Source organism: Mesoplodon mirus (genome assembly GCF_964341445.2).
Source record: "Mesoplodon mirus genome assembly, chromosome: 7".
NCBI classification, from domain to species: domain Eukaryota; kingdom Metazoa; phylum Chordata; class Mammalia; order Artiodactyla; family Ziphiidae; genus Mesoplodon; species Mesoplodon mirus.
In genome coordinates this window covers 131,507,207-131,531,511 of record NC_138983.1, presented here as the reverse complement: position 1 = coordinate 131,531,511, position 24,305 = coordinate 131,507,207, and the positions used below count along the sequence as shown (strand labels likewise).

Here is a 24,305-nt window from a genome sequence, read left to right as displayed (position 1 = left end):
ACACTGTGATTCAAGGGCTGGTTTTCAGAGCAACACAGAGTATGGCCTGGTGGCTCCCTGCCCAGGAAGAAGGACATTCTGTTGCACTGTGATATGTTAGGAGGGAGAATTTCCTGCATGTGGTTCACTTACAGTCAGCTGTTACTCTGCCGTTCTGTTTTGGAATATCAGTGTCAAGCTTCCCGTTTTGGAAATGGAGCAGTAGGGAATGAGAAGGGGGGAGAGGTTCTTGTATTCAGCTTTCACTCGATTCCAGGCATTCCTAATCTATTATGTCAATTGAGTTTATAACTAAATTTAAACGTTCCGGTTTCCCTTCCAGGGATGGGGAGGGGCAGTGAAACAGCTGCTAGGACTAGGGTGAGGCTAATAGTTGGAAGAAGCCAAACCACAGTCTATCTGCTTTTAAACTTAACAACAAACAAAAAAAAAGTGAGCAGAGCGAGAGGGAGTTGCTCCACCCCCAACACCACCGTTGCACAGACGTTTGGATCACTTCCTCAGCCAGTGAGGAGGTGAACACGGGAACAGGTGCGCCTCGCTCTTACCCCACTTCTAAGCAGGGATTATTTTGCTGCGTTCAGGGTGTCCGGTACCAATTAATCAAGGCTAGACAAAGGATATACCAGGAGGGGATGGGGTCGGGGGAGAGAAGCCAGGAGTCATGTAGCATGTATATTAAAGATGACATCATTGAAAGAGATTTGGCCCTCCTCTTCCCGGAGCTGGAAGCTCGCATGTCTGTGCAGGAGCCAGAGTGGGGTTGCTTGGGCGGCGGGGGGGGGGGGGGGGGGGGCGGGCGGTGAATTGGTGAGAGGAGGCGTGCCGGTGCTGGGGAGAGGTGTGGAGATGCGAAAGGCAGACCTGGAGTCAGCCGGCGAGCAGAGAAATCGCTGGGGCTGAGGTCTTTGCGCCGCTCCGAGCTCCGCCCCTGCGCTCCGCAGCCGCGCTCGGCCCTGAGAGGGGCACGCCTGTTTGGGGGTGGGGAGTATTGCTCCGGCGGGGCGGGGTGGGTAAGTGGTGGCGGTGGCGGTGGAGAGCCGCCTGCGCATGTCAAGGCTGACGGAGCACACACGGCCGGGGCGCCTGGAGAAGGGCGGCTGGTCACGCGCCACCCAGGGTCCGGGCCCCTGCACGATCTGCAGGCGAGCTCGGGGACGGGGCCCACCCACCCCACCTCTCGATCGCAGGCCACACAGAAGCTTCCGCCTCCTTCCCGGCCCCCCTCCGGACTTCCCCGGGGAGGCTTGGCGGGTGTGGACTGGACTGAGGTGGAACGAGTTCTGTAGCTCAGACGGCAGCCCCGGTGGTTTCGGGTGTGAGGGCAGGCCCAGCTGGAGAAGACGATCAGGGCGGACGAAGCCGGCGCTCCCGGGTCTGGGTGGATCCCGGTCGGAGCGTAACTCTTGGTAGGGAGGTGAGAGGTGGATCAACAGGGACCCCCTCCGGCAGCGCAGCCGCCTAGAGCCTGCCTGCCCCTCACTTCGGAGCTGAGCTTTCCCCCAGGCGCAAACAGGGGAAGCAGCTGAGCGACTGGAATTGGAAGTTCCGGGTGGGCGGGGAAGGCTCTGTCCGTGGTGCTGATCCGGATCCCAGCAACGGGCTCCGGGGAGGGCGCGCCAAGCTGCCGATCCAATCCCTCGAATTGGGGCAGTCCGCCAGGTTGGCTTGGAGCTGAAACCCCCGCCCGGCTCCAGAAGCCCGCAGAGCCTCCCCAGTCAACGGCACTTGGCCCTTATTTCAGTCAGAAAGTCTCCTCCTTGGAGCAGTTCGTCCCAGAAGGTTTCCTCGAAAGTCCTGAGAGGGAGCAGTTGTTGACCCAGGGAATCTCTCTGTTTAGCCCGGAAGCCACCCGCTGAAAAAGATGCCTGGCTTCAACAGATTGTTTCCCCTGGCTTCCCTCCTGCTCATTTTGTGGGGTAAGTACCAGCACCCTGCCATGCGAGATGCAGATGACAGTAATAATGCTAACAGGAATAACACTTATTGATGTCGCTGGTGAAAACGAGGAGCCCTGGTTGACTTCCCCCTGTGCATGTCCGCCAGACACGGGATCCAGAGGGGTTCCACGAGAGCTGGGGTTCTGAGATTGGAAAAAGGCCTCCCCACTCCCGTGCTGCTTTATTCCTGAACCTCCCTTGGTGGTTTTTCCACCCTTCCTCCCGTTTCCTGTTAATTCCAAAGTATTTTTTCCCTTTCCCGTAGCTGAAAGAGCATGCATTTTTATTAAATGCATTCATTATTCATTATATCACATTCATTATTAAAAAATCTCGGTTACAGTTACATTTCATTTCTCAATGAGGTCTTTGAATTAATTTTTATATATTAAAAAATCTGGATGCGTGCATTTTGAGAGTGAAACTAGTTGTTGATCCATCTGTTAAATTTCAATAAGTAAAACAGGCTTCAGCCATTTGCAGCGATATATTAGATAAATAGGCACCTGGGAATTGCATCTTTCTTCTTTTTCATGAACATGTGGAATCAAGGTGCTTTGGTGTTTGGGGGGCTGAGTTTTTTTGCCTTTAAAGATAAATAGGTTCTTGTTTGTCTGCTGTGAAGGAGTGAGGTGACCTTCTCCTTCCAAATAAAGGAGCCCTATACTTGCAACAGTAAGGCTGAGCAGAGTGGTGTTAGAGGTGGGCTTGGAGTGGGGTGTCTGCATGTGTGTAGTGGGAGTTAATGAGTCTACATGATAATGTCTGAATGTGTGATTGAGAGAATGCTTTAGTGTGTTGATATATGCCTCAGGGTCCGAATGTGTGTACTAGTGTATGTCAGAGCATGTTAGTATGGGCATCTGCATGGATTGATGAGGATGTAGTTTGTGTGTGTGTGTGTGTCTGGTTGCTGTGTAGTTATGGGCATTTCAGTCTTGGCAACTTAGATCCTCAGGTCAAATATAGGTGCTCTCCAGTTGATAATTGCTTTACATGATCTTAGCTACATTCCTCCATGTTAAAAATCAATAACCAGTATAATTAGATGTGAGCATGCCCACCTGCCTTACTGAAACTAGGTACAGGATTATGCTCTGTGGTTGGCATGGAACTCATTCTGCTGGTGCAGTGGCAGATATGCTGATGGGAACAGCCTCTTTACCTTAGTATCACTTTATTAAGCCTCCAGGACTAACTCTGGCTGCCAGCATTATCTGGATTTTGCATGTGACCAGAAGCAGAGCCAAGCTTCCTGTTGAACAAAATGCCTGATGAGACAGGCTGGGAAGGACAAAGAGGGAGAGTAATGCCAGTCCCAAGGGCAGATTCACTGCCACCCATCCCCAGTAGAGTAGACCAGACCTGAAGATGAAGCAGACATAATAGGTTGCCAATGATCTCACCTGCCTTGAAGACTTAAGGCTGTGATTTCCTCAGGGGGAGGCTAAGACTAGGGGGCTTAGGAGAGGTTAGTTGGGCTGTATAAGAAAGAGCATGAGTAAAGCAATGAGAGATGAAGTTGTAGAGAAGGTTGGGGTGAGATTCTACAGAGCCTTTCTTCCCAAACCCTAATTTAAGTTTTTAGCATATTTGCCTGAATTCTAGTGGACGGGGAGAGCACTCTATAGGCCAAGGGCCTTTTGACTGGGACTTACAAAGCCTGGACTAGAGTCTTAGCTCTGCCACTAGCTTGCTATGTAATCACCTTAGAGTATTTTGTTCCTCATATACGTATATTTGGAAATACATAAGTTTGGAAATTGGGGCAGATGAGGTCTAATGTCCCTTTTAGCTGCACAATTGAATGGTAGGGAAATATTTACAGAATATTGCTAAAATAGGCAGAGTGCCCATCCTCCTCCCCACCCCTCAATTCCCCCACAATAAACATTTGGAAGAAGTGTGCATATTACACCTATCCTTGCCCATCCTCAGCTTCTGTACGTTGGTTCACCAAATTGAGAAGCTGCAGAAGGGAAAGAGAGATAGTTCAGGAAACCTTGCCAGTAAATGTAAGAGAGAGGGCCTTGCTTCACAAATGCAAAATCTTTTTATTTGCATGTAATTCCAGCATTGGAAAGCACTTAACTTAGATGTGTTCACCCTTCCCAATATGAATGGAATTTTTTCCATTCTTTTATTTTCTGTGTGAATTGAACAAAATTCCCTTATTTCATTCAATAAAGTATATAATAATAAAATAATAATAATAATAATAATAATAGAATCTACACTCACTTGCCTTGTGCTTTACAGTTTACAAAGCAATTTTCAATCTGTTTCTTCTTTTGGTCCCCACAGCAATCCTACGGTGGTAGTCAGGGAAAGCAGTATTATTTCCAATTTAGAGATGAGAAAATGAGTGCAGGGGAGGGGAAAGGACTTGCTAGAGAACTCTTACCTCTTGATTTCAGTCTTCCAGGGCTTGTTCTAGCTCCTCTTATGGACATACGTGCTGCTATACAGGATTGCCAGGTGGGCGTCTGTCCTCTCATCCCTCTTTGGAGCCACCCTTCCACTCCTCTCCCACGCCATTGCCTTTCCTAGGGCCTTACTCATTTTTACCTCCTAGTATCTTCTCTGTTTTTCCTCTCCAGGTCTACCCTCCCAGGTGTCGGTTGTGTTGGGAAATGTTTCCCTCTCTTCCCCCAGTAACCCATTTTACATCCCATTCTTTCAAGGCTCTGCTAAGTGACTGGCTAATCTGATAGACCAAGTCATTTCAGGGTGTTAATATCTACAAATAACATCATTTATTACCCCCTTTTGGAAAGTATTTACATTCTAATCAAAGCCTTTATTTTCTTAGCATTGTAGAGCCAAGTCAAGAGGAGCAATATAGCAATAACCAAAGAAGAAAAAGATTTGGGGTTATTAGAGTAGTTGGTTACATACACATTACTATCCACCTGATAATGGATTGATGCTATTCCTTAGTTAAATATAATCATAATTAATATATTCTTCCTTCTCTGGTTTCCTCATTATTACTATAGACATTGAAGAGGAGACCATGGGTCAAATGATTTGGCCAAGATTATTCCAAGAGTTTATTATTTACAGTCAGCAACGTGGGTTGAATGTCTACCATATGTAAAATCTTTTCTTGGATATCTAGAGGCTTTCTTGGAAAGAGAGGCAATAGTGTACTGGAGACTTACAGGGTGGAGAAATATACTTTACCTTTTGGTGGAAGGAACAGCAAGTCATACTGCAAAGGGAAGGCAAACAAGGATGAGAAGATTCTGTGGCCATTTTGCAGTGTTCTATCCAGGACCTCATGAATTAAATTGACCTCATGAGCTGAGTTCTTTCTTAGGACTTCAAACTGGACTTTGGCAAGGAGAAGGCGATCAGTGGGGCTTGCTGTCTGATGATACCTTGGATTACTCAGGGGCAACTCAGAACAAAGAGAGGCTGCCGTGCCCTACTCACCATCCTGACTGCATGTATTCTGCCTTCCCTCCTTTAACTCTAAACGAACGGACCGTGTTTATATTTAAGACCAACTCATCTACTTGTTCACTAGAGGCTATCACCTCTCAGCTCTTCAAGGATGTGAGTCCAGCAAACTATACACTTTCAAGCCCCAGCAGCTCTACTGTTACCTTCATCCAAGCAAAGTCATTGAACCACCTCTCAGTCTGATCACTGTACCAGCCTCTTAACTGTTCTCTTTGCTTCCACCCTTATCCTTCCTCACCTCTTCAGTTTATTCCCAACATAGCAGTCAGATCAGGTAATTTTGTATAAATCGTGTCATTCTTCCACTCAGCAGCCTCCAATGCTCCCATGTCACTCAAAGCAAAAGCCAAAGATCTAATTGTGGGCTGCAAGAGCAGCCATGATCCAGCTCTGGCTTATTTCTCCTGCCTCATCTCCTTCTACTCTCACTTTGTGCCCTGTACTTTATTGTGCTTTTTGCTTTTGCCAACACACTCCCACCCTAGGGCTCTCGAGTTGCTATCTCCTCTGCACACCTTCCCACAGATATTCATACAGCTGCTCCCTCCTTTCTTTCCTTCAACACCTGCTCGATGTCACCTTCTCAGTGAGTCTCTGATGATTCCACGCATGCTCTAACTCCTCCGTTCTATTTTATTTTTTCTTATAATTGCACTTACTGCGGTGTAATGGTGCTTATTTTCTCTCTCCTTCCACTGGAATGTGGGCTCCATGAGAGCAGGGATGGTTTCTGTTTTGTCCCCTGTTGTGTTCTCAGTGCCTAGAGCAGTACCTGGCGCACAATAAGCACTCGATATACGTTGAATGAGTGAACAAATAAATGAAGGAAAATAACATTAACGAATGTACAAAGCCCATTCGTAGAAATCATCCCATAGAATTTGTATGACAAATCTATTAGATAGATATTATTTTCAGCATTTTGTTGATGAATAAACTGAGTCTCCAAGAGGTTAAACAGTCTATCAAACTGGGAATTCTCTGGCGGTCCAGTAGTTAGGACTCTGTGCTTTCACTGTCGGGACCTGGGTTCTATCTCTGTTTGGGGAACTAAGATCCTGCAAGCTGCGCAGTGCGGCCAAAAAAAAAAAAAAAAAAAAGTCTATCAAACCCAAGCCTTCAGTTGCCCAATACCGTCTTTCTTCTGCCTCTATAAGTGTAACTGTACATTCCTTGGTACATTTTCCTATTCTTCTCTGAAGCCATCATCATTGAAGTAACTCACCTTTACCACGTCTCATTAAATATGAATGTGCCCTGAGGCTCCCTGCTACATGGGGTTCTCAATGCACACTCTACACCTCTATGCACTCCCAAACTTTTGCACAGACCATGCTTTTTTTTTTTTTTTTTTTTTTTTTTTTTGCAGTACGCGGGCCTCTCACTGTTGTGGCCTCTCCCGTTGCGGAGCACAGGCTCCGGACGCGCAGGCTCAGCGGACATAGCTCACGGGCCCAGCCATTCCACGGCATGTGGGATCTTCCCAGACCGGGGCACGAACCCACATCCCCTGTATCGGCAGGCGGACTCTCAACCACTGCGCCACCAGGGAAGCCCTGCTTTTTTTTTTTTAAAACCAGGCCTATACTCAAGCTTTCAAACTCTTCATATTCTGAAAATGTTTCTGATCAGTTCGCTCTAGATATGGACCCTCCCCCGATTAAAGTGATGACCCATATGCAGAAGCAGGAGAGCCTCTTGCAGGCTGCCTGATAAAACCACCCCCCGCTTGTTGAGAGTTTAAAGCCAATAAAATTTATTTTACCTTGATATGTTAAATTTTATCATAGTGCCTCTAGTTTTTAAACTCTATGTCTAAAAATTAAATTTGTTGCTTTCTGAGTCAAATATTTCATTTTTTGACTCATAATTAGTCAGTCAGTCTCATTTTAAGTTCTAAATAAAGCTTTTCTCTGCTTTTAGAAAGAACTGTCTGCCAGTAGAGGAACAGACTGACCATTCACTGTGGGCTAGTTTTTACATTACAATGTGTATTATTTCATTTTTTAGGGTTTCTGTTTTTATTATTAATGAGAAGGTAGCCTCAGAAGGGGTTAGAAGTTCTGATACAAGAATCGTTGGTGATTCATCTCACTTTTGAATCTTCTGTATAACATGCAAACTCTCTTACCAAATAGTTTTTTGCACTTGTTAACAGCACCAGAAAAAAAAAATTTTTTTTTCATTTGAGTTAGCTTTACTTTCTTGTGACGTTTGGAGTTGGACAGAATCTATTTTCTCTTCCACAGGCCAACCTTCAAATATTTGAAGACAGGTGTGTCGGTGTTCAAGCTAAGCATCCCCGGTCCCCGCTTTGTTCTTACCAGACTTTGCCCCCAGACTCTTCTCCATCTTGCTTTCCTCTGCACATGCACTCGTTGAAAACTTCCTTTCGTACAATGTGACACCCTGAACTGATCATCGTGGTCCAGATTTGCTCTGAACCGCACAGGGGAACTGCTCCTCCTTTGTTCTGCCGTGTACATCTGACAACACAGCCCACGTTTGCACTTGCTTTCTTGGCAGCCACGTCCCACTTTTGATTCATTCTGAATTTTCAGTCTGATGTACTTACCCTCTTTAATGGGCCATGAGCTTCTAGAGGGCAGGAACTATAAGTCCAGGCCTGTGGGTGGCCTCCAAGGTGCCCCCCAATCTGACTCCCCCTCCTCATTTTTTTTTACTTTTTTAATTTTGTTTTTATTTTATTTTACTTTTTTATTTTATTTTTTTTGCGGTATGCGGGCCTCTCACTGTTGTGGCCTCTCCCGTTGCAGAGCACAGGCTCCAGACGCGCAGGCTCAGCGGCCATGGCTCACGGGCCCAGCCGCTCCGCGGCACGTGGGATCCTCCCGGACTGGGGCACGAACCCGTGTCCCCTGCATCGGCAGGCGTTCTCTCAACCACTGTGCCACCAGGGAAGCCTTATTTTTTATTTTTTAAATTATTTTCTCTTTTCCCCCTTCCTCATTTTTAACTGTGTGTCTCGCTCTCTTCCTTGGGTGAAGCATCATCACCCCAGCCCCACGGTTAGCTCACCGTTCTCCTCCTTGCTGCTCCGTCCTCCACCATGCATCAGAATTACCTACATCTGCCGTAAAACACAGATATGATTACATCTCTCTAAGGCTTTAAAACATGTGACCCCTCCTATTGTGAAGGGCATACAGAGGTCTTCACAACATGGGTCCAATCTACCTTTCTGGCATTAAGTCTCACCATTCTTCTCTTCCTCTCTTCCAAGCCCAGCCAGGAGTAACTGCCTCTCCTCTAGTATGTCACTCACCATGGTCTGGTTTAATGACAGGAGTATGTGTTCCCTGCTAGACTATAAACGTCTTTAGGGCGTGAAGCGTGTTTTATTCATCTTTGTATCTCAGCGTCAGGCCTGGCATAGAGTAGATTTCTGTGGGTGTTGGTGGAATGAAGGGGTGAATGGTGGTTGATGGATGGATGCATGGGTGCCCTGTTTCCCACCTTGACTCTAAGTCCTTGAGGGCAGAGCTGAGGTACGAGCTGTACCGCATCCCTGCTGCTGCCGGGGAGGATTGCAGTCAATGCTGGCTCATCCCTGCCCATTGTGAGAGGGTGTACCTGGGGAGACACACACACACGTGCATGCTGTTTTCCAGTTTGTCTCATGATTCTGCCTTCTCTGTCTCTCCTCCCTCCCTCCCTCCTTGTTCTCCACTGCCTCTCCCCTAACACCTCCTGTCCCTCCCCTGGCGTCCGGGCTCTCCCCAGCTGGCGTCTGCTTCCCTGTGTGTGTGGAAGTGCCCTCGGAGACGGAGGCCGTTCAGGGCAATCCCATGAAGCTGCGCTGCATCTCCTGCATGAAGAGGGAGGACGTTGAGGCCACCACGGTGGTGGAATGGTTCTACAGGCCCGAGGGCGGTAAAGATTTCCTTGTATGTCTGACTGCTGACTCTGCCCTTTGTTTCGCTGGCCTCTGCCATTGTGTGCCTGGCTCCCGACAGCCTGGGGAATGACGAGCTGACAAACACTGGCTCTTTCTCTCCAAAGCACTGACAGCTCCTCTGCAGATAACTGACAGCCTTAGTTTAGCCCAGCCTCTGGGAAAGGGAGGGCTCCAGGCTAGCTCTGGGCACTCCTGGTTACAGGCAGCATAAGGAGGAGAAAGGCTTAAATAGTATTTAGAGCCTACTGTGTGCCAGTCACCCCACTAGGCACTGTGCAGGTGTTTTCAGGGAATCTCTGCACCATCCTGCTGGATGGATTAAATTCATAGAAACACTGAAATAACTCCAAGGGTCACTAAATGAGATAACATAGGTTACCTCATTTAAGTCTCACAATCTCAGTGAAATAAGAATGTCAGGCATGACCAAGACTGATGTGCAACTGGTACACACACATCAGTGGGTAAAATGTTTAAATAGTCCTATTGTGGTTACTTGTGCCAAATCTGCCAAGTGGCTTTATCACCATCCTTCCCACTAGGAACCTCCAGACCTCCCATGATGTAGGAACTAAGGGATCAGCCATGGCCAATGTCAGTTCTGACTGGTTGGTGCCAGTGCCAAAATGGTTGTTATATATTTTGAACACCAACTTGGGGATGACCATTATTCACATTGTCACTGTCTTCGGAGCCAGGCTGCCTGGGATTGATTCTTGACTCCACAACTTATTTTAACTCTGTGTCCTTGGACAAATTGCTTAACCTCTCTCTCTGTGCCTCAGTTTCCTCATCTCTAAAATGGGGATATAAGCCATAGCTACCTCACAGAGCTGTTACCAGGACTCATGTGCTATAATTTTTAATGTGTTGACAATAGTTCTGGAATACAGGAAGTGCTGTATAAGTGTTTGATAGAGAATACACACACACACACACACACAAATGGGGCAACTAAGGATCAAAGAAATTAAGTTAGTAAGACAGCTTAGATTTGAACCAGGTCGTCTGACAGCAGATACAAAGCCCTTTTTACTGCACTGCCTCATCTTCCTGGGGACAAGTTTTTCCCCACAAAGACCTAATGGAGACACAACATTAGGATGAAATTGAGTTTTGCTTGCTCTTCTGTCTAGCTCTCCTGAAGCCGGACTCATTTCTCACTCTAGGCTGGATGTGCCATTCTGATGTGGCTTTGCTGCACTCAGGGGCCAGGCCTGGGACAGTAGGCTTCCTAGTGCCTGGCTCAGGGCTGACCGCAACCGAGGCTAGTACATAGGTTACAGGAGCCTGGACGTCTTGACCAGATGCAAAGGTCCCCACAAGCCTCAGGTCTGTTCATATGCCAGCCACCTGCTCTGCTTCCAGGCCTGCCCAAAGTGAGGAGAAGGTGGCTCAGATGGAGGAAAAGAAACTTAAAAAATTGTGCTGGAAATACAGAACAACACTAGTAGAAATCTTGGTGAGAATGAACATGTTCCATATCCGTGCTGTCCAATTCAGTAGCCACCAGCCACAGGTGGCATTGAACACTTGAACTTTGGCTAGTGCAGCTGAGAAACTGAATTTTACATTTTATTTCATTCCTAGTGAGTTAAATTTTAACGTAAGTAGCCACACGTGGCAAGCAGAAACTAGATGCACTGCACAGCTGTAGAAGGAAACAAAAAAAAGGGTATATCAGAAGGTAGAAGTGTTTGAGAAGAGAAATGTAGAGACCAGATTTCAGATCTAATTTCGCCCAGACTGGAAGAGCTGATGTGTGCACATTGGCTGGCAGCTCTCTGCTCATGTGGGCCACTTAAGCAGCCCGGGTCCCCTTCCTGTGGCCTGGCCCCGACTGCTCACACCCCCTCCAAGGGGACCAGCTCCGAGAGACACTTTCGGAGGCCAGGGCTCTCAGACGTCTTCATGACGAATGAAGCTGCCTCTCTGCCTTAGTCTCTCCCCGGCTGCCCCCATGACACACCTTTCTCTCTTGTTCTTTCTGCCTCCTTCCAATCCTTCCTTTCTCTCAGTTTCCCTCTCCTGATTCCTGTACACGTCACTCACCTTCCTCTGTCCTCTTTCTTTCCAGCCCTTTTTCCCTGCCCACCTCTTCCTGCCGTGTCCATGTGCCCTGACACCTGGGTGCCTCTGCCCGTCTTTCCCTGTCTTTGCTGTCTTCCCTGCCCTCCTCTGAGACGCCCATCCCACTCCCACATTTGGGAGCTCCTGGTAACACTGTCCCCGTGCCCACATCTGAGCACCATTCTGGTCCTTTTCTCCACCCTGTCCCCACCTCTACCCTGTCTTCTCTCCTACACCCTCTGCTTCTCTACCTGCAGATCTATGAGTATCGGAACGGCCACCAGGAGGTGGAGAGCCCCTTCCAGGGACGCCTGCAGTGGAACGGGAGCAAAGACTTGCAGGACGTATCCATCACTGTGCTCAACGTCACCCTGAATGACTCCGGCCTCTACACCTGCAACGTGTCCCGGGAGTTTGAGTTTGAGGCACATCGCCCCTTCGTGAAGACCACCCGGCTCATCCCCCTCCGTGTCACCGAGGAGGGTAAGGCTAGGGCACTGGCCCCCTTGGGTGCCCTGCTCTCGGGGGAGGGAGGACAGCGGGTTTCCACATAAATGAGCCCCGTGCAGAATGCAAAACCCCATGTATCTGGAGTGGTGATATCTAAAAATGTCACCACTGGCTTGTCTTCCTGGGGTGGCCAGCTTTCTGCAAGCTGCCCGAGAGCTGGCCTCTCTGTGTCTTTCCTCAAAGCAGAAAGGCTTGGAGATGATAGTGCAGTAATCTTGACCCAGTCCCTGGACTCTCACCCTTAGAGAAAGAGGACAGCCTCCCTGAAACCTAAAACTGCCAAGACAGTTACACCTACTCTGGCCTGCGCTGAATCTCGGACTCAATGGGCTCAGAGAAATCTCCTGAGGTTCTCTAGAGGTCATCTCCCCTCTTGTCTGTGACTCATACAAACCTCTAAGCTAGCGGTGCTCAAACTTCAGCCAGCCTCAGATTCCCCTGCAGGACTTCTTAAACCCAGGCTTTCTGATTCCGTAGGTGGAGCATGACTAACAAATTGTCAGGAGATGCTGTTGCTGCCGGGGACCGCACTTTGAGAACAACTGCTGTAAACCAAAGCCTGACAGTCTTTGTCTTCTCCCTCCACAGTAATCATACAAGCAAGCCCCTCCCCTCCGTGGCGTCTCTCATCACATAACCTCACTTTCAGCTACGAGAAGGGGAAACGTGGTTTGCTCTCCAATCTTTAAATTTCCCCCATTTCCCACAGCTGGTTCCTTGTAGGCTGGGAAGTTCTTTCATCAACCTAACTCATAAGTTTCTGTTGCGATCAAATCCAGAGTCTTGAGGGTGAACTTAGGACTGTTCTTGTTCTGCTTTCAATTGACTCATTGTTCAGAGCACTGTGGTTCCTCACCCCTTGCAAATGTTCCTTCATGTGGCAGAAGAGCGATACATGCATCTCCCTTTGTGTTTTCTCACCCAGGCTAAATGATGACTCCATTTTACTTAGCCCTTCCTAGACAATCTATTTCCAGCACGTTCTCAGCATCCTGGCTGCCCCAAGATGCAGGTCAGTGAACAGGCAAAAGGTGTGGGGCACGAAAGAAAGGAGAGGTCAAATTAAAGCCAGGCTCTTCCTAGAAAAGGATGCCAGGAATCCCGACTTTCAGACCACAAGTGTATTTATTTTTTTATCGTGTTGTGGTGATAAAATTCATTAAGCAAACAGAGTGAGCAGAGTGAGCGATGTCATGATTCAGACAAGACTCAAACGGAAGGTAGGTCAATCCAGATGGTGCACAGGGACTCTCAGGCCACTTGGCTCAGACCTGATGAGCCTCTTCCCCTCTTTGAGCCCGTCTCCTCTTGTGTGAGTCGAAGGGGTTGGACTGGGAGCTCTCTAAGGTATTTTTCTGTTCAGAAGTACCATTATCCTCTTCTGTTTACACACCTGTGCCCCCAGGGGGAAGGGAGCCTGGCGCCCTCTGCTGTTCACCCTCGGGACTGTCGGCTGGTGACAGCCAGGCCCTAGGAAGCTGCCTCTGTCTCCACCTTGTGCTCTCAAAGGCTTTTGCCTCCAGAGACCTTTGCGCAGCCAGTGGAAAGGGTGGCAAAGCGGAGCCAGTCCGCCTGCCTGCCGGGCACCAGAGTGAGACTTGGGTAAGAATAGAGGGAAAACAAGTTTGTCATCAGAGCCACAGAGCCCCTCGGGACGTTAGGGCTGGAAGGAAGCTTGGCTCTCTTTCAGTCCAGGGGTCTGAACAAAGAGCTGGCATCGGAATCACCCAGGGGGCTTTCCTTCAGTGCAGACGGCTCCATACCACTGCTGCGGTGTGAGTGCAGCATGAAGCACATTAGCGCCAGAAGCAGGACTGCGGTCCAGATATTTGCCTCTATTACCTGTGTTTCCACTGCATCTCTTCCCTCCACCACCGCCCACTCCCTGCCACTTTTTCTTTTTCTCTCTTTCCCCCGCCCCGTGACCCCTTTGGCAGCCCTCTGCATCCCCACCCCCAGATAGTCACAGCTCTCATACTGCTGCACGCTCCACCATGGCACATTCCCCACGTCTGCTCCATCCCTGTGGTCCCAGAGAATCTCCCTGCTTCTCTTTGCTCAAGCTGGACTGATCCTGGTGTAGGCTCTCACCTCCTGGCTCTAAGACAGAAATCTGAGTTCTCTTCACCTAGAGGTAAATAAAGCTACTGAGGACAGCTTCCCGTGGTACTACTGCTGGCTACTGCATTTAAAAAGAAACAGGGGGGCTTCCCTGGTGGCGCAGTGGTTGAGAGTCCGCCTGCCGATGCAGGGGACATGGGTTCGTGCCCCGGTCCGGGAAGATCCCACATGCTGCGGAGCGGCTGGGCCCGTGAGCCATGGCTGCTGAGCCTGCGCGTCCGGAGCCTGTGCTCCGCAATGGGAGAGGCCACACCAGTCAGAGGCCCGCGTACCGCAAAAAAAAAAAGAAATAGGGTGCTTGAAGTTGAGCACATCGCAAACCAGGCCGTTGTCAGCCCGTGAAAAGACATTTGATGTGTCTGGCATTCTCCTGTGCCTCAAGCTGCATCTGTGACCTCCAGCTCCAGTTAGGAAACCTGGGTGATCCTGGAGCCCTTGGACTGCTTCTCTGAGGTGAAGGTCATGGCTGTGCCTATATTGTGCTTTTAATGAGCAAGGCCTTGGGGATGACTTATGCCCTATGAATAACCATGAACCTAATTTGCTGCTGAGAGCTAGCAAAGGAAGATGTGGCTGCAGCCTTCCTTGCCACTAGGAAGGAATATATGTCGGGACATTTGCCATGTATTATGTTTCATTTATTTATTTTTTTTAAATGAAAAAAAAATTTTTTTTTTTTTTTGGGCCATACCACACGGCTTGTGGGATCTTAGTTCCCCAACCTGGGATTGAACCTGGGCCACGGCTGTGGAAGTGCCAAGTCCTAACCACTGGACTGCCAGGGAATTCCCTATCGTGTTTTATTTGTCATTTTTGTTGGTTAGGAAACAAGGAAGATCAATATTTATTTATATTCATTCATTCCACAAATACTTATTGAACCCTTCAAGTATTCTAGGATTAGGCAACAGGCTGATAATTCAGAAATAAATATGTTCTTAGTAAGCACACAGTCAGTAGAGAAGAGAGATAAATGCATCACAGTACGATCTGGGAAGTGTTATAATAGATGGATGGAAAAGTGCCTGGAGAAGAACGTGAATAATAACTGCACGAGAAGTTGAAGGCTTCACGGAGGAGGTGACTTCAGTGGAGTCTAGAAAAATGGTTGGGAGATTGAAAAGCAGGAGGCGATGTTGGGACAGAGGTAGCACTGGGGTGTGAGATACAATCTAGGAAGAGGGAAGAGAAAGAAGAAACATCCACAGATTCCAAAAGACCACAGCGAGTAGAGTAGAGAGGTTTTGCTGGCCAACCGAATGGAAATGAGGTGAGGAAAGCTGCACAGCAAGTGGCCTCCTGTGCCCTGTTAAGAGAGTCAGGTCTCTATGCTGAGGGTGGTGTGGAATACTGGAAGGTTTTCATCTGTGTTCCGGAAGTAGAACTCTGAAGACAGCCTGGTTAATATGTGGAATTCTCCAACCCTCATTTCTGTTTGGGTTTGGAATGACCTGGAGGGAAGATGAGCTGGGAACGTCCTTGCTTCTCATCCAGACTTGCAGAAAACATGCCCAGGTCACTGGGTGGGCTGACGGCACTGTCCACGTGGCCCTGTCCATGTTTTCTGACGCCCTCTTCCTGGGGATACCACACTCCACCACCCTAAGCTCAGAGGACAGAGTCGGCTGAACTAAGACATGTGCCTCACATCTGTGCAGACTTTTACATCTCACAAGGTATCCTTAAATACATTAGGTAATGTATGGTATGAATTATTATCCTCACTTTTCAAATTAAGAAACTGAGTCTCAGGTCAGGGAAATGACTGTTCACACACCAGGAAGTAGGAAGCCTGGGACCCAGCTGCATGTATCTCACACAGCTCCAGGATTCCTTCCAGTGCTCTATGACTTCTTCCTCCACCCATCATTGTCCCTCATGCCTCCCTCCAGAGCATCTGAAGAAAGTCAGTGAGAAAGCTGACAGGCAGGAGAATTAGGGGATATTAAATCTCATTGGTACCCTCTTGTGTTCCTTTAGACCCAGTGCTTATTTAAGACATACCCCAAAATAGGCCTCGTGTATCTCAGACCTCAGTGACAGCTCTGGGTTTGTTGGACGTGCATATTGTGAGCCTCACTCTCCCCCTTGCAGCTGGAGAGGACTTCACCTCTGTGGTCTCAGAAATCATGATGTACATCCTCCTGGTCTTCCTCACTCTGTGGCTGCTCATCGAGATGATATATTGCTACAGGAAGGTCTCAAAGGCCGAAGAGGCAGCCCAAGAAAATGCGTAAGTCCAAAGATGCCAAAATAATGATAGCTCACACCTTCCGAGCGCTTGCTCTCATAAGTGAGGTGGTGAGCAATTTACACAGTCCTCCACTTTCCTCACAACAACGTTTGAGGTAGGCAGCATGAATATACCCATTTTACAGATGCGAAAGCTGAGCCTGGGAAAGTTTGCCCAAGACCATTATAAGAGGCAAAGCAAGGTTTGACTTCATGCCTGCTAACTCGTGCCCTGCACTCTTAACCACTATGTAAAGCCCATCAGCTGCCACCACAATCCCATGACATTAGCATTATTATGACCGTTTTATAGATGCTGAAGCAGTTCATAGAGCTTACGTGGCTTGCTGGGGCCACACAGATAATGAGAGGAGAGGTTGGGATTTGAACTGAAGCCTGTCTGGTGCCCTTGCTGTTCCCGACACATTCAGCTGTTTGCTGTAAACCACAGAGCTCATCAGGCCACCTGGGCTCTGCCGTCTATTGGCTAAGGAGATCCAAACATGTTCTTCCCCCTGGAGCTTGGCTGTGATTGAAAACCCAGAGGGGGGCTCTTCTGCTTCAACGTCCAGACTGTACCTTGGACGTTTTCGCCAAGGCCCTAGTCACTCGAGCACAGGTAACAGATGATGGGGTCTGAGAGTCTAAGGGGCCATGTTGGCTTGTTATTCGGGGAGAGGAAAGATAGAAAATAACCCTCACAGATTTACACAGTGGAGGCGATAAGCTAAAAACCCTAGGCTATTATCACCTAGAAATGCTTGATAAAGTATCATTTTTCATGATATCTATGATCTCAGGAAATTAAAAAATTATAACTGACCAGATAGAAGGAAAGAAAGGATATGCTGGGGAAGTTGTCTTTCCTGGTGACCTGGGGGATCAGATTTCAGTACTTGAGCATAGGAAGTGGCCACACTTGGACAGGAAGTGCCCACACTTGGACAGGAAGTACCCACAGCTGGCCTTGCACAAGAAACAGAGTTGGAACTGAGGTCACCAGCAGAACCAGGATCCTCAGAGGGCTACAGCTCGTGCAAAAGATAGATCAGTAAATAATCATCAGTCCACCAGCCCAGAGAAAAGCCAAGGAAACATATCTACTTGGCCTGACTCCAAGTAGAAACATAAAAGATTATTGAGAACTGGTAACCACAAGCCTGCTCTCACAATGTTTGGGATTTAAATTTATGCTACCCACATGATCCAGGAACCTCTAAGCTGAAAAAGTCAATAAAAAAAAATTAGTCCCCAGACAGTGATAACCATGTAGAAGCAAATGAAAAACTATTCTGAAGGGACCCACTTTTAGCTGAGGCTTAACAGTGCTCCCCAGATAAAGCATTGCTAAATCTGATTTCCACAGTCTCATCCAAAACTAAAAGACACAGCAGGAAATAATCCAGCATGAGCAAGAGAAGTAACAAATGGCAGGATGAAATCCCAGGAGCTTCAGACACAAGAAGGACCTGGTAAAATATAGAAAATAAATTTGCTTAAAAGAGTTAAAACAAGAGGAGGAAACAAAACATAAGAATACAATAAGTTATTAAGAAAAAAGAACAGGCAGATTTGAACAGGAATAAAGAAAAACCTGGAAATGAAAAATACAGTCAATAATATTCAAATCTCAGTGGATTGGTTACCCAGAGATTAGATACTGGTAACCAGAAGATAAACATAAGGAAGTTTCACAGAATGAAGCACGGAGATATAAAAAGATGGGATATCACAAAGAAATAGGAAGACAAAAATTGAGAAGATCGATTAGAATAGAAGAGAGAAAATGGAGGAGAGACAATATTCAGAGATACAGTGGCTAAGGAAAGGTATGACTCTTCAGATTCAGGTAGCACAATATGTCCTGAGCAAGATAAATACATATAAATCTAAACCTAAACACCAACCATCTTTAAACTGATTACTGGCAGCAACTAATATAACCTACAGCAAATATCATCTATGTTGCAACTTTAGAAGAACTGCCTATAATATTAGAAACATGTCAAGGATACCTGCTTCTATTCTATACTGGAGATCCTAGGTGGTGCACTAAGTAAATACAAAAAAAAAAAAAAAAAGAATAAGAAAAAAAGAGAATTGTAAAGAAAGAAACTAAGTTATCATTCACAGCCAATATGATTACCTATATAGAAAATCCAAGGGAATCTATAGACAAACTATTAGAACTAGTAAGAACATTTCATAAGATTGTTGATACAAATCAAAATATTTATAAATATAAATATAAATATAAAAGCACCTATATTCCAGCCACAAAAATTTAGAGAAACATCTCAATATTTAAAACATTTTTAAAAATTCAATTACAATAGCAACAAATACTCTCCAGTACCTGGGAATAAATCTGATAAAAACGTGTAAGATATTTAAGGAGAAAATTACAAAATTTTACTGAAAGATTTGAGTTAAATAAATGAAGACTAAAACCTCACTGTTACAAACATGGCAGTTCTCTTCCAAATTAATCTGCAAATTCAGTAAAATTCCCATCAAAATACCCAATGGATTGTTCAAGGAACTTGATAAGCAGATCTTAAAAGTCATACAGAAGCCCAGAGGCTAAAACTAGTCTAAGCCAGAGGATGGTCAGATAGTAAATATTTTAGGCTTTTCAGGCTACAGAGGGTCTCTGTCCCCTATTGTTCTTTAGTTTTGTTTGTGTGCAACCCTTTAAACAAGTAACAGCCTTTATTAGCTCATGGGCCATAGTTTGCCTATTTCAAAGAACAATAAGTTTGGGGGAGGTGGCTGGTAGGAGTTTTCCTGTCAGATATAAAGATTTCTTATACAGCTATTAGAGTAGAGATTTTATGATATGGGACTTCCCTGGTGGTGCAGTGGTTAAGAATCTGCCTGCCAATGCAGGGGACATGGATTCGAGCCCTGGTCCTGGAAGATCCCACCTGCCACAGAGCAACTAAGCCCGTGTGCCACAACTACTGAGCCTGTGCTCTAGAGCCCACAAACCACAACTACTGAGCCTGCATGCCACAACTACTGAAGCCCACGCACCTAGAGCCCATGCTCCACCAACAAGAGAAGCCACCACAATGAGAAGCCTGTGCACTGCAACGAAGAGTAGCCCCTGCTCGCTGCAACTAGAGAAAGCCCATGCACAGCAATGAAGACCCGACACAGCCAAAAATAAAATAAATAAATTTTAAAAGAAAAAAGAAAGATATTTTCAAGACATGGAATAATCAAAGAAAAAGACAAATGTTTCAGAAGAAAAACTGGTAAAGCAAATGAAGTCATATTGCAGAAGTACAAACCCAAATTGCTTATAAACTTATGAAAAGATGCTCAACTTCACCAGTAATCAGGGAAAGGAAAATTAAAAGATCTATAAAATGTAATTTCCCATCCAACAGTTTGGCTGATTTAATCTAACAGTACTAAGTCCTGAGAACAATGTGGATAAATGAGAAGACTCATACGTTGCTGGTGGAAGGAAAAAACAAATGTATTTATTATTCTAGTCTGCTGAAAGGGCCATTCTCATTTTCTCTTGGGTAACATGGTGAGAAGGAAATGCAGAGGTGTTCTAGAGACATCCTTGTTCCTGTAGCCCTTGCTCCTTCCCTTTTCCTGTGTTCGCACCTCTGGGTATAAATGCACTGATTTTCTTCCCCCCGTCTCTCCTCCAACAGATCTGACTACCTGGCTATCCCATCGGAGAACAAAGAGAACTCTGCAGTACCAGTGGAGGAATAGAAGGGGGCAACCGGAGGTGACGTACAGGGAAGGGAGGGGCAGGTAGATAAGGAGGCAGGTTGTACAAGTGACCTTGACACCCACAAACCAAAATGACTTTAGATTTGGTCCCTTTGATTTCTACCCTACCCAGAGTCCCCACCCTCAGGGTATTTCTTTAAGTTGATGCCCAAGTAGTAATAAAGCTCTGTGCGAGGTTCAAGTCCTTCAGAAGGTGAGTTGCCTCAGCCTGAGTGTTGGGGCAACTTGAACTCCTTACCCACAGTGACAAAAAATAATTCCCCATTCTCCCTCCTATGTAAGGATCGTGGATGAGGTCAGAGAGCCTTTGGCTGGGCTGGACTGGGCTGGCAATTCTCAGTGAGCTGTTTTATCACTGGTAGGTGGCCTGAACACTGAAGCACTGGCTACCCCATGTTCAGTGATGTCAACAGCGTCAGGAGGGTGCCCCAGGGGCCACATCACTTCTCTTCACGCGTCCATCCTTCAGTTCATCCATCATACATCCACTCACCTCTGAATTGTCACCTCTGACTTGTTAACTCCATCAGACCTCCACACACAAGACTTTGCCAGAACCAAGGAGCCAACATTTCTACACGACTCAACCTCAGCCTGCCCTTGCTTTCAAGCAAGCAGCTCCCATGCCAACCGGACCCCTCCCCTGTGCTCCACCCGGCTTTGAACACGTGCTGGAGCCCGCTCATTCTCCATTGCCGCAAGTGGATGGAGGGCTTAACGGAAGGAAGCTGGAGTGATTAGTCTGGGTTAAAGCAAAAGAGTGTCATGAAGTGGGATTCCTTGAAGTCAGTTTTTCTAAGTTCCTGGCCCACTTGGCTGGAGCATCAGAGCAAAGCATGCCTTTCTAGGCCCTCCAGTGATAGAAAGTTCATTAAGCATGGACTAAAATATTCTCTGGACTATGGTGCTCCAGGGCTAGATCCCAAGAGGTCTCAAAGGCCTGGGTTAGTGTCAGTCCTTCAAGAAGCCGAGGGCAGGGGACTTAGGAAGTCATACAACATGTTCATGATCCTCCTGGCGCAACGTGTGTGTGCCTTGCCAGGTGAGCACACCACCGGAGATGGCTGGGTGGCATTGTTTTCCTGTGGGCACTGGGACTGCAATTCCCAAGTCCTTCCTCTCAAAATTTCTGTGGGTCAGTATGATTACTCATACAGGAGGCAACGGAGACTCAAGACAGGACTCCACTGATAAGAGACTTCAAAGGATAAACTGGAGCAGATAGAAGCCTAAGGCACGGTCCAGTTTTACACTTCCCGAGATGGGATAATTTTGTTCTTGAAAAGACTTCGAAATTGAGTTTGGCCATGGCACAGAACTCGGTGGATTGCCTGGCTAAGGTTAGCTCTGATTCAGGCAATTAGAAATTGGCCAAAAAGGCAGAGAGAAGGATGTGAGGTAGATTTGAAGAATTTCTTTAGTGAAAATGTTTGTGAATCTGAGACGTCTTCCAGAAGGGGAACGCATCCGGGAATGGCATTTAACTGACACATGTTTTTAGCCTGAGATAGATGATGGCAAATGAGTGGCGTGATAGAGAAGAGACAGGCTAGGTGGCTTCCAAATATTTCACCTGTGAATTCATAATGTCCAGGTTTTTTTTTTTTTTTTCCCTAGATGATAGGAGAGCAGATGAACACTGGAAACATTTTAGTCAACATCTCATGTTTCACTTTGAGTAACTGGTGTAAGTGTGATGTCCTTCTGCACCTTGTGATGAGAGGGGCAAGGATGCTTTATGGGATGTGAGAAGATGAAAGTGACTGGGATTTGATGAACAAGATGTCCCTCAGATCCAGGGGGATATATGGGGAAAGATCCCACTCTCTTGGCTTTGGGCCTCACCTGACAAACTCAGTTCATCTCTGCCATCGCTGGGAAAGCACTTGAATTAGTCCTTGTTCACATATTCGAGAGTCTGATTTTATTGAAGAAAATACTTTCAATAAATTCAAGGCGTTTCTCACTGGTCATTTCCCACACAGTCTCTCTGAAATAGGGGACAGAGTATAGATTTTCCTTACTTTCCTGTGAGGAAAACAGGCCTGGATTACTGTGAGCTTTTCCCAGTCACGTGGATGGTGGATGACAAGCCGGCCGCAGAAACTACTTTCTACCACTCCACTTCCCTCTTGCTTCAGTAGACCACGCATCTAACTTGTGATCTAGAAGGCACGTTTGCTTTTTCTCCCTTTTTAAAAGCCCAACTCAGATATTTCCTGAGTGATTTTTAATGAAGCTGAATGGTACCTCTTTTTCTTATCCTTTACAAGTAATCTTCTTTAGTCTTTTCCTCCTCCTAACTTCTCAACTCTTCTCATCTTTAATGCTTTCTTTATTAAGCTATATGATTTACCAAGCATTTTAATTATCTTATTTGTTCTCCACAACTAGCTGTGAGGTGGATATTGCTAATACGTTAACAAATGAAGAAACATGCTGTCTGAGGCTAAGAAGCTTTACCAAATCATAAGTTCATATAGCTGGTAAACAGAGAGCTGGAATTCAGGTCTTCTGAGCCCTAGCCCAGCTCTCTTTCCATTGAGACCATAGCTGCTTCCTTTCCTCTCTTTTTAATTTTTTTTACTTTCATCTAATCTTTGCCTCTCTTGCTTGTCCTGAGATGTTAAACATCTTCGCTCACCCCTAATCCCACTCGACTGCTCCTGTACCACTTTGCTTCTTGGTCCATGCTAAAAATGGAGTCTTACTCTCATGTTCGTTTTCCCTCTCTCGTTGGTTTGTACCTCATTATTTCTCCTGAATTGCAATTAAACTCCTTCCTGGGAGACTTGATGACTATAAATCCACAAGGTACTGTGATCACCAGCCTACTTCAGATCCTCACTCATTCCCTGTTCCTCCGCATATTCCTACAAAGGACCCAGATAAATGTGCACTGCTCTGGAAGCTATATCTGGCATGCTGTTCTTACTAAAGGGCTTAGATATGTTCTCAAGGGCTATCATCACTCTAGGAACCCCACCTGTTGTCTTGGTGCTGGATATTTCCCCTGACTGATGCTTAATAATACAATTCACTCAAGGCCAGCTCGGCTGGGTCTGGTTTTCCCTCCCCTGGGGCTTAACAGCCATGACCTTCATTGCTCACCTCTGCTGGCCCTGTGAGCACCTTGCCCTACTGACCTTTGCCATCAGCTCAGCCTTGCATCGCAGCCCCAACTCTTGTGTGGAAATACCTTGACGGTCAGCACCTGTCCCAACACCAGCCTTTATTTCCAGTCCATCTAAAAGCCCTGTCCTTTAGAGTCACCACCCCCAAACACCCACACACCCGGATTTCTGACTCTCTGAGTTTCTGGTTTCTCCTTAGATGTCAAACTAGAAATGTTAGTAGGAAAGGAACTTTTCAGAGCAGGAATATGCTGGAAATATGTATAGAGCTATGAATGGTTAAGAGAAGAGATAGTAGCTCCTTTTTTTCCCCCCAAAACTATGGGATCAAAAAGGAAAATACACCCATCTCAGAATCTGTGAACCCACCTGACATAAATCAGAGAGAAAAGGCCGTGTAACTGCATCTCGGCAGGAAGAAGCAGCGAGGAGCTAGACCCATTTCAGAATAGATCTTGGCTCCCCTTCGCGAGCGGAAATGGAAAAATAAAACAAAAAACACCTTCCTCTCCCATCCTTTTGTAAATGAAAAGCCCTCAGCCCAGTGAGTCCTCCTAGTCACGGCAAATGTATCTGTGTAGTACTTGGTGCGTCATTACTCTGATCATCCGTTCATTCTGCATTTCAGCACCCTCTCTGCGTCAGGCACCAGTCTAGACCCTGAGTGTGCCCTGCGCTCTTAGGTTTTAAAAATATCATCATCCAAGCCTTTCCTAGTCTCTAACACTCTACCGTGGCAGACGACTCCTGTTTGGCGCCCCTCCCCGTACTTGAGGCTGTAGTTGGACCCAGTAGACGCACACTTGAAGTGAGTCCGAGCTGTAGCTCAGACTCAACCCCCATCATAGGCCAGCTAAGCCTCAAAGCTGGTATTACTCTTTTTTGGGCAGAGTGACAGGGAGGGAGGCACTGAGGGACGAGCACCTGTAGGTTTGTGAGGCACCAAACACAATCAGCAAACTCGTACAGCCATGGAACTTGTCACCATGTTGTCACCTTCATGTGGCTTTTTCTTGATTTTCCACAGCCAATCTTTTTCTGAACTTTAGAAATGTTGTTCCTGACCACTCAAGCTCTCAACAACCTAATGCCTGTATGTGGTGTTTTTCAGTAAACTCCCTGTTCCTGTCAATAAAGTGTCTCTAAACACTG

General features: G+C 46.7%; 1 protein-coding gene across 4 annotated transcripts; it reads left to right on the top strand.

The window, feature by feature from the left end:
* The first annotated feature begins 387 nt into the window (after nucleotides 1-387).
* SCN3B (sodium voltage-gated channel beta subunit 3) lies at nucleotides 388-24,305 on the top strand. Of its 4 annotated transcripts, none has more exons than XM_082627171.1 (7): nucleotides 388-531; nucleotides 1,841-1,919; nucleotides 9,153-9,316; nucleotides 11,655-11,880; nucleotides 16,123-16,261; nucleotides 19,935-20,014; nucleotides 20,382-24,305. In XM_082627171.1, the coding sequence occupies exons 2-6, from the start codon at nucleotides 1,865-1,867 to the stop codon at nucleotides 19,996-19,998; spliced, it is 648 nt and encodes a 215-aa protein (XP_082483297.1). In that variant the 5' UTR covers nucleotides 388-531; nucleotides 1,841-1,864; the 3' UTR covers nucleotides 19,999-20,014; nucleotides 20,382-24,305. The 4 variants fall into 4 exon arrangements, with proteins under 4 accessions (XP_082483297.1, XP_082483298.1, XP_082483296.1 ...); XM_082627172.1 differs by lacking the exon at nucleotides 388-531 and adding an exon at nucleotides 1,062-1,145; XM_082627170.1 differs by lacking the exon at nucleotides 388-531 and adding an exon at nucleotides 1,066-1,409.